Below are 10,666 nucleotides of genomic sequence, written 5' to 3'. Positions count from 1 at the left end.
TGGCTTCGCGGGCCAAATGTAATTAGGCTGCGGGCCAAATTTGGCCCGCGGGCCAGAGTTTGACACCTATGCCTTATACTGTCATCACTGCCACCCTGCTGCAACTGACTGAAGCATCCTGATGCCAGGCTGAGCATGCATGACGCATGATCCCGCGTGATCCCTTGCATGACCATCTGACTGTTCTTGGTGGAAGTGACTTGACAGAGCTATCGAGATGAAGTTCTCTAACCTGTACAACAACCTGGCCTGTGGCAGTTTGCGTGTCGCCTCCACATTGCCAAAGATCACTAGCATATCCAGACACTTCCTTGGCCAGCATTTAGTGTTGATGTCTCTCCCACTGAATATGCCTGGGTAATTTTGGGCTGGCATGTTCATTAGAGGCAACCAGAACCCATTGCAGCTGGATGCTGCATTTATCTATGAATGGAAAGAAATTGCTCAACAACAGATCTGCAGTCTGTGCTCAGACAGGTGACTGCTTGCACCTGTCTGAGGTAATACTGTCAAGCACCGTCATTATAACAGTCTTGTACTATACATACAGTGTATATATGTGTTTTGTTTCTTTCTTTCTTACTACTATTGTACATCAGTAAAGTGCAGGAGCCCATTTTTCCAACTAGATAAAAGTCTAATACAACCCAAGAAAACAGCTTAGCCATGAATCACACTTTGTAATATCTGTGTTTGGATATTACAAAGTGATTTTATTAAACAAAATGGCCTATTAAGGTTAAATATGAGCTAAATATGATATTGTAGTCCATTCGTAAGAGTGTTTTGAAGTGCTTATTTTACTAGGTGACCTCTGTGAGGCAAACATACAAAATGCTGTATGCTATCTGTGAGGCTCATATGCAATTTCTTAAATCCAAATCAAATCAAAACAAAGCTTTTTTTTTATGCAATGTAAATATACATTTCAAAACAATTCATGGCAACAGTTGCCAAGTCATGATGATGTCATGGGCTCCATTCCCCAAATTCCACAGTTAGGTTTGATTTTGAACACTTCAAGACAAACTGCAGACAAAAAAACTAAGAAAAGCAGTCACAAAACTCAAGATGAGTGAAGGAGGCCAGCTGCCATACAAGTCGAGCTCAGTAAATAATGAACTCTGTTTGGAGGGACAATTTTGTGATGCAATCATCAAAGTGGAGGATGTTGAATTTCCGGTCCACAGGATCATCCTATGTAACTGTACGCCGTACTTCAGGTGAGTTGCTTACCTGATAATGTGAAGGACAGTTGACTGATTTATACCTGTGAAAAATGTAATTCATGGTCTTAGTTGGTGAAACAGTGCCAACCAAAAGGAACAGGTTGAATCATAAAACTTTTCTGATAGAAAGACTTTGTCACGGTCAACTGACAGATACACCCAAAACATAATGCAAACATTTGCAGATTTCATCATTACCTTCACAGAGCTCCAGATTCCACTTCAGTAAATGTGCCATTTAAAAAGCACTGTGAATCACTTGGTGATTGTGTGAAGTCTAATTGAAGTGTTTTATTAAGTTACATTAATATCTTCCCCACTGTTATTGAGACAGTAAGACACACCAGACTTCCTGATACTAAAAAGGTTGAACTGTGTTATACAGTTATACGCTGAGCAAAAGTTTTGAGTTGCCTCTCATTTTTTTATATTTTGCTTTGAAACAGATGATTTTTTAAAAGTCCACTTGAGCAATAGTTCTGTGTTTTTTTGAAGACTTATAAAGGTTTGGTTTGGACATTTTTCACCCTTTTTAGTCCAGTGCTTGTACCCGATCATTTTCAGAGGAATGGTTTCCTCATCCTCATCAGAAATGGTTTCATGGTTCATGTAAAACCTGTTAAAACCAATAAATAAATGTTAAGAAAAAAAAAGAAAAGAAATGGTTGTGGAAGGGAAACAGAGACTGTAATTAAGCAACATGCACTGGAACTTCCATAAGGAAAGGAAACAGACTGAGGTATGCCAAATTACGCAATAACTAGACTAAATATCAGGGTAAACTGGCCCTATGGAGTTGATTTCAATATTTGTCATAGAGGTACAACAGTGAGTGTTTAGAGTTAACTTTAAAGCACGGTGGAGGCTCTGTCATGGTGTGGGACTGCATTGTGTTTGGCAATAGCTTCATAAACATGCTGCCAATGTAATAAAGACATTGAAAACCCAACAATCAAGTGCACTAAACATGTACAAACTCTGTTTTGGAGTTACTTGGAGTACTTGTGCATGACATAGTTTATTATCTTGTTGCCTCCACACCTTTTAATATTCTCTACTCTGTCTCCATCTCTACCCTCAGGGCTCTTTTCACCCACTGCAGCGACCCAGACAAACAGGTCTTCAACATACCTGGCTTGTCTTCTGAGATGATGGCACTCATCATTAACTTTGCATACACCGGCTCAGTTTCCATAACGGGGGAAAATGTAGTGGAACTTCTCATGGCAGCTGATCAATTCAATGCAATGGACATTGTGAAACTCTGCTCTGACTTCCTCGGGGAGCAACTGTGCCCAGAGAACTGCGTTGGCATTTGGCAGTTCACAAAAGTATGCTTATCACCCGAACTACGCACCAAGGCCTACCACTACATCATCAGTAACTTTGAGCAGGTTGTTCTTGAGGAGGAGTTCCTGCACCTAACTGTGGAGGAACTTGCTGACATCCTTGATAGAGAGGACCTCAATGTGTGGGAGACCACTTTGTATGAAGCGCTTACAAAGTGGATTAGCCATGTACCTGTACAACGGAAACAACACCTCACCGCTCTGTTGTCCAAGGTCTATAAACTTTCATTACTACATTTAGTTTGGACTTAAATCTTCAGCATTTAAGTCATAGATTGAGTCGATCCATCTGGGTATAAGGATGCTTTAATATCTTGAGATTTTGCTCTTTTCAGGTGTAGCCAAACCACATTTAAGAAATTCTCTTCAAGAGCATTAAAACCGTATCAGATCTCTACACACATACTATAGAATAAATTATATTTATTAAGTATAGTTGCTAGGGCTATGACTAAAAACTGTCCCTGTTGACGAAAAGGCTAATGGTGTCTGACTTTGGTCGCTCTCTTGCTAGCAATAAGAAAATTAAACAACATTAGGAGCATTATCCTAAAGAAGCTTGAGTTTACTAAAACTGATGTAGTTGAAATTCATAGTCACATTCTCTTCTGTCATCTCTCTATAGGTCCGACTGGGATTGATGACGTCAGACTACCTAAAGGACAATGTGCTGTCTAGTGAGCTGGTGGAGGCCAATTCTGAGTGCCTGTCCATGATAAGTAATGCCATCTTAGACATACATGATCTAGGAAGCAGACCCTTCATGTCTGCCTTGTATCACCCTCTTGCTCGTCCCCGCCTGCCTCATTCCATCCTGCTGGCCATTGGGGGGTGGAGTGGTGGTGAGCCAACTAACGGCATCGAGGCCTACGATTGCCGGGCTAACCGCTGGGTCAACGTAACGAACAACCTCGAGTGTCCTCGTGCTTATCATGGAGCCGCCTTCCTCAACGGGTACGTCTACTCCGTTGGTGGCTTCGACGGGGTGGAGCATTTCAACAGCGTCCGTAGGTTTGACCTGACCACTCACGCCTGGAATGAGGTGGCGCCCATGCACTCCCGCCGCTGCTATGTGAGCGTGACTGTGTTGAACGGGTTCATCTATGCCCTGGGAGGCCACGACGGGCATGTACGACTCAGCAGTGCAGAGCGCTATCAACCTGAAATCAACCAGTGGAGTCTTATTGCACCGATGCACGAACAGAGGAGCCACGCCAGCTGCACAACACTTAACAACCGGGTGGGTGAAGTAAAACAGTAGCAGAGAAATAGAGTAGGGTCTAAGGCACACAGGCCTAGAGACCTGTCAGCAACCTTTGGTAACAACCAGTTGCTAGGGGAAAATGTGTACTCCTCAGCTGGTTAGGCAGTGGTTGTATGAAAGACTCTACAGATTTCTACAGCAAATAGTTTGAGTATTTGCAGTAAGTCAGAGTACTCCATGCAAACCTCAACAGTCTGCTTACGACCAAAGGAAACACAAGGAGGCTTGTGGTGCAAAACCTTCCTGGTTACAATTTCACAGTAGTGACAGCCATCAACCTCCAGCAACCACTTGCCAACCAGTCAGGGAATACACATTTTTACAGTGAAGCGAGGTGCAAGATAGGTCACAAACTGGTTTCTATGTTCATGTTTTCAAATTTAAAAGTATAGTTTAAAAAGTTGAAAAATATACTAATATATATCTATTTTGTTTCTAACTGATCACAAGTGCATCTTTGCATTTATGTACAGTACTTTATTTGAGTTGACTTGTCAACTAAAATATAACAGATATTAAAAAAATTGTAAAACACACACATTTGTTAATTGTCATATTTTTCAGTTGGACACTTGGGTACTGAGTATCGGTCTTACTTCACAAATGATGTGGAAACATTTCACTTACAGGTAACATTGTTTCCAACTGAAATCTAAGAAATGTAAAAATTTTTAATGTCCCTTTTTTGTTTTCAGATTTACATTTGTGGTGGACTCAATGGCAACGAGTGTCTGCAGACAGCTGAATATTACAACCCAGAGAGCAACCAGTGGACGATGATCAGTCCCATGAACAGCCGCCGCAGCGGGATAGGTGTCATTGCATATGCGGATCATGTCTTTGCAGTAAGACCACAAAGTAGTGCTGACACTCACGTAACATACAAATCAAATCTGTAATGTGCTTTGATCAGCAAGGCTTAACACAGATTTGGCTGACACAGAATTTGGCTAACTTTGTTTTGTATTTATCAATGATCAGATTCCTATCCTGACCACAGGTTCAGAGAAGGCATTCTTACTCATTCTATGTATTAATTTAACTGATTAGTGATGTTTCTGCCTCTCTTTTTTTTTTCATGTGCCTCATTCCCAAAATGTTGTGTCTTTGATGATTTCACATTTCACTCAGTACAACAGAAATACTTATTCAAAACCAACATTGTCATCCTCATCGTTCCATAGAGGACATATGTTAGAGACAATTTCAAACTTATCCTGCAATACCTTTAGAAAAATGAGGGAATAAGCCAAGTGATTAGAACTCATCCTCTGGGGACGGTAGGCCTTTTAGCTGTAAATTTATCTTGCTATTTGCCTTAAAACCACTTATTTAGTTGTTTTGCAGCTGCACCCTTTGGTAAAAAGCAAAGATTTTAGTCTCACCTTCTGAGACACACTTCTTTATTTAGCTAGCTACCGTTTAGTATTTATTTTCTATTCAGACTAAGTCTCTATTCAAAAAAAGGAAAAGTTATCATCAGCAGAATGCAGTGACCTTACCCTGGTGCTGACCTCAGGGTCTTTGATCAGGCTTATAGGCACTTATAGCCTGTCAGGGCTACTTTAATCTGTTATAGGAAGAAAGGACTGGAACTCAGTGTTCCTTTTTGGACTAAAGGCAAAAGAGCTGTGAAGACATTTATACTGAAAACACAAATACTTTTTGTCGAGGGCTATTCATCTTTGTTGATAATAGCGTGGTGTAATAGACAACAGCACTTTAATAGCTGTAGTTGAGGCTTGAGTGAAAAAAGGTCTCATACAGACTTCCACAACAGCTGGCTTCTACTTTATTTTACTTTCTCCTTTTAATTCAGAAGTCATTTTCACACACCACTGCACCCTGATCTTTTCTAGACATTCCCAACAAATGCGGGCCTGTGAAAATGCAAATACTGGGACGTTAATGGGCCTTTTTTAAACAACTTTTATGTGTAAACTCCATATAACAGCATGAGAATATGTCAGGTAGCTGTTCGCTTTATCCAGGTAAAACCCTAAACCAATCAGAGTATTTCCAGTAGTCAGATCACACCTAAGGTAAACAATTTCCTTGTATCTGCTACATATTAAGGGCAACTTTGGACAATATTGCAACTTAATTCTTCCGTCACTTTCTGGAGTATCTGTGCAAAAGCAGCTAAAGACATATAGCAGGTGCATTTTCTTACAGGGGTACGGTGAAGCTGGTTACACTTACATTCAATCATTTGAGCCACGTATTTACTTTTAGGTTGGTGGCTTCGATGGAAACAACTATCTGCGCACCGCTGAGGCTTACAACCCGCATACCAACACGTGGAACCTCGTGTTCTCTATGCTGACCCCCCGCAGCAACTTTGGCATTGAGGTAATTGATGATCGCCTCTTTGTCGTCGGGGGTTTCAATGGCTTCACCACCACTTCGGACGTCGAGTACTACACCGCTTTAACCAATGAGTGGTATGAGGCGTGCGACATGGATATTTTCCGCACAGACTTGAGCTGCTGTGTGATGTCCGGACTTTCCAACCTGACTGAGTACACCTTTCCTCGTGACTTCCTGCCACTTGAGGATGTTCTGAAATTAGCAATGGAGTCAGCAGAGTCCACGTAAAATCTTTAAAGTGCAGTACTGCCATGTGTCAACATCTGAGTCTCGAACATGAAGGACTGAAATAAATCTTTAGAGCATTAAACTGCTGGTGAACTGGACATTTTATGTATGTATCTCAAAAACTTTCAGTAGGAGAGCCTGCACTGTAGATACTGGGTTTTATTAAGAGAATGCAATTGCAACAATAACAAATTGAAAAGATTTTTTCATTCCCTGTAATGTATGGCTGCTGAGCAGCCATACCAGACATGCACACAGGGTGACCAGATCACAATAAGCCGCATGTCGGACTTTTCAACTCTTGCTAGGTAAACACCATAAGAATAAAGGGAAGTTTTCACTCTCCCTTGTTATTTCAGCTGCGGTTCTGTCTGGTAACAGTCTATAGGTTTGAGTAAGGATGTATCCAATATTTTACAGTTGTACTAGCCAATACCCAATAAAGCAATTCTTACTTTTATACCAAACTAGTCAGTCTCAGCTTAGTCAATTTACTCTTTCACAGTAGAGCCTATTTTCTGAATAGTCTTCTGTCTAAACTCAAGATTAAAGAAAAAAAAAATCTTAAAATTAACTAAAAGCGAGGCTGTCTCTGCACTGCACAAACCAAACACAAAATGTCGGCATGTTAGCCAATATTATCGTGCACCCTTAATTATAACACTGGGCTAACCTGGCCAAATTACAAACAAAAATCAATCACAACCAACATGGACTGTAGTAGCCGTGGAAGGAGAGAGGAAGTCCTTTCCTATAGTCCATCTGACCATATTGGCTTTACTGGCCAATAAAAGCAGTCCACTCAGCCATGCTCTTCTTGTAAGATGATGTGAGATCTCTCTCATGGATTTTGTCCAAGAGAACCTCCGTCTGTATGACGGAAAGCAGAGTGGCTACACACTTTGGGTATGTAAGGTGAAGGGTGTAATAGTAGGCCATAAGGTATAAAGCACCCTCGGTAACCAAGTCTTTTGGAAATGTGGTTATTGGCACATCTCCTACCGCTAGGATGCAGTTGGATGGACTCACAATCAGGACTGGGCAGGAGAGAGGACGTTTCATCAGATAGGTATTAGGGTCTTCTTGGTCCTTTAACACATAACACAGACATACTTTTGTAAGGATGATGCACTTTTGTTTCAAACACATAACTAAAGCTAAATTACAACAAAAGTTGAGGTTCTGAGAAAACACATCTGAAATTGCTACTTTTAATTATTCTCGATGGAATTACTGTTCACATCTGTCTAGCCTTCCTGAAAAACAGAAAACCAAGGCTACATTTAATTAGGTATCATTGAGGTGATAAAAATGTGCTACCACGTAATGCATCCATGTTTGTATTTACTGGTCACAGAGATCTAACCTGTGAGAACCCTCATTCCAAAAATGTGTTTTAGGTGCCTTTTGAAGGCTTAGAACATATAATATGTGAATATAAAATACTTTGGCACTCATCAGAAGCATTTTTTAATACTGTTGTCCCAAAAAGAACAAAAACAAAAAACAACTACTACATTTTACACAACTCACCTCAAGGACATGCACCAGAGCCTCACTCGCATCCCGTGCCCTCTTTGGAGGAGCAGAGGTGGATGGGAAGAGTGATGGCAGCACATGTAGGATCTCAAGAGCCTGTTCAGCTATACAGAAAAAAGAATCATCATCTCATTACCACACTTAAACAAAATCCTCAAGCATGTCCAGCAAAATCGCTGGACATGCTCGTAGGCAAGAAGTGAAGCAGCACATGGCGGGGAGAAATGAGGGGTGAGAACAGACACAATTTTGCACCGGAGGTTTTCGGGAAGCTTTTATTTTGGTATTTCCGTTGATTCGTACAATAAATTTGCATATTAGCCTAAACATTTAGGTTTAACATTTAACATTTAGATTTAAATATAATATTTAGATTTAATATTTAACATTTAGATTTAATATTTAACATTTGATGAAAAGTTACAAATATTTTACTAAATGTTGTAAAAAATTACTCGAAAAAACATGTTTTTGTAAGGTTTTGAGCTAAATGTGGAAAAATGTTGCCGTTAATTTCAGCATGTTTCAGTTTACAAACGGCGCCCCATAATTATCAGACTATTTTTGCCGATTACTGCTCACAATTTCTTTGTATTTTGACTTCAAACAACATTTTTTTTTGCGATTAAGTGTCAACAGAGATACAGAAAAGTGGTTACACCTAAAAAGCAAGGTCACTGAAGGCAGCGGTGTGGTTGTACAATGGTGCTGTAACCTTGTCCTGTCACCAGGGGGCGACGTCAAAATATCTGCTGTTGTCTTGTTGGCCCTTGGCTTACGGTGCATTCCAGATTGAGTCGGAAGTCGGAATTCCTGAGCTCCCAGTAGTAATTTTCATCTGGAACTCCCCCTCAACTAGTATTTCCTTCTTGGAAAGTCAGAGCAGGCAGCCTCAACAATCCAAGATGGTGACAGAGAACATAAACATAATCTGCTCTGTCACTCACCTGTATTTGTGACTCATGATATAAGCCACATGCTAAGCACTTACCACATTCTATCAATGAACGTGCTGCAGCTAAAATAAATCCCATCTTACTTTGCTTTTCTGACTTTCCTGCTGGAATGCACAAACTCGGGAATGACGTCACTGCCAAAAAGGACCACAGACATCAGAACATTGACACAGCTGCCAGGTTGGAAAAGTGAAGCAACAAAACAAAAAAACTGTACTCCATTTACAGGCCACCAGGGGGCGACCCCTGCGTCTGTAAAAGACTTCTGGCCCTATAGAGGTCTCTGGGACCTCTGTGAACAGTTCCCTGATGTGTTCAAGGGTTCAGTTTCTCATTTCAGAACACAGCTGAAATGATCAAGACTCACTGAAGGGGTGTGAAATGTGTCTAAATCTAGGGAACAGAGGCCTGATCGACGATATGTTCTGCAGACTCGTGTCTTTGTTCATAAACAGAAAAATGAAGGTAAAACACAAAGGCTTCCTTCAGTTTGACCTCTCAAAGGTCAAGGTCAGTCCAGTCTAACATGTTTTACTTTAACATGAAACGCTGCTATGACCGAGTCTCAAACAACAGAAAATCCAGAGTCTGCTCATCAGCTAACGACTCTGTTTTATGCTGTCGGTGGGTTAAATATCATGAAACGCCTCATTCAGTCAGCTGCATGTTCTTTAGAACCAAACTGGCTGCTCGAACTGATGAATGATACCACACTGAGCTCTCTGCAAGGGAACGAATGAGCTCGATTCCCTAAAATATCAGCCAGCGAGTCCAAACACACTGATTTTTACTAACGGATAAAATGATGTTAACTTTTCTATCAACTTCTTTTGCTCGTTATCACCTTATTAACTGTTCGGGGGTGAGAATGAAGCCTTGTACAAACTCTGGGTAAAGTAGTGTTTAGAAACGAGAACACTGAACGGGAAGTTAAAACACATCATAGACACCTCAGCTTCACTACTGGAACTTCAACATTATGCACTACACACTGTACAGTAATGCCACTGTCTTGCACATGTCTCAACTCTGTATATTTTTATATATTTTATTTTATTTTTACTCTATTTAATTTGTAAAAATGTGTATACACACACACACACACACACACACAGAAAAACATTTAGTATACACATCCAGAAATGCATATACTATTATATATTGTACATATATTTATTAGTTTCAGATTAGCCATCCTTGTATTTTGCTTTGTTTACGTTATTGTATTTGCACAACTCTGTTGCTTGTGAAGCTCGCACACAAGAATTTCACTCACATGTACTGTACCAATGTACCTGCACATGTGATGTGACAATAAAAGTGATTTGATTTGATTTGATAAAAGAAAAAGGCGCAGCGGTGTTCCTTCTCCGAGTGGGGGGGCTTCTTCCGTCTCCAGGCGTCTTCAGGAGTTTTTAAGTTTCCTTGGTGTAGAGGCTAAGCCTACGCTTGAAGCCACTGAGGTGGTCGTTAACGGGGGTGACGCGATGTCACTGGTATGCATGAATGTTCACAGTCCAATAAATCCAGCAGTATGTATCTTGTCATTTTTGGTCTTTATTCCGTATCGACATAGCATAACAGCGCAACAGTCACAAACTGTTTGCCTTCTCAATGACACACCTGATGCCGATTACGTGCGTCTACCTTAAATACCTTTACATTACATAATCAAAACAGAAAAAGGTAACCTCTAGTGACCACATAAGGTATTAACCCAAGAATGGCTCC

At 40.6% G+C, this 10,666-nt stretch overlaps 1 protein-coding gene across 1 annotated transcript; it reads left to right on the top strand.

Annotated features, from left to right (window-relative positions):
• The first annotated feature begins 1,071 nt into the window (after nucleotides 1–1,071).
• On the top strand, nucleotides 1,072–6,440 carry LOC146610163 (kelch-like protein 10). The gene is made up of 5 exons (XM_085344063.1): nucleotides 1,072–1,223; nucleotides 2,311–2,791; nucleotides 3,204–3,818; nucleotides 4,538–4,687; nucleotides 6,078–6,440. Exons 1-5 carry the CDS (start codon nucleotides 1,072–1,074, stop codon nucleotides 6,438–6,440), a joined length of 1,761 nt encoding a protein of 586 aa, XP_085200189.1.
• The last annotated feature ends 4,226 nt before the right edge of the window (nucleotides 6,441–10,666 follow it).

Source organism: Diplotaxodon limnothrissa, linkage group LG20 (genome assembly GCF_057381915.1).
Source record: "Diplotaxodon limnothrissa isolate DT_005_m linkage group LG20, D_limnothrissa_male_GT1.1, whole genome shotgun sequence".
Taxonomy (NCBI): Eukaryota; Metazoa; Chordata; class Actinopteri; order Cichliformes; family Cichlidae; genus Diplotaxodon; species Diplotaxodon limnothrissa.
The sequence above is the reverse complement of the archived record's forward strand: the minus strand, read 5'-3'. Positions and strand labels throughout refer to the sequence as shown.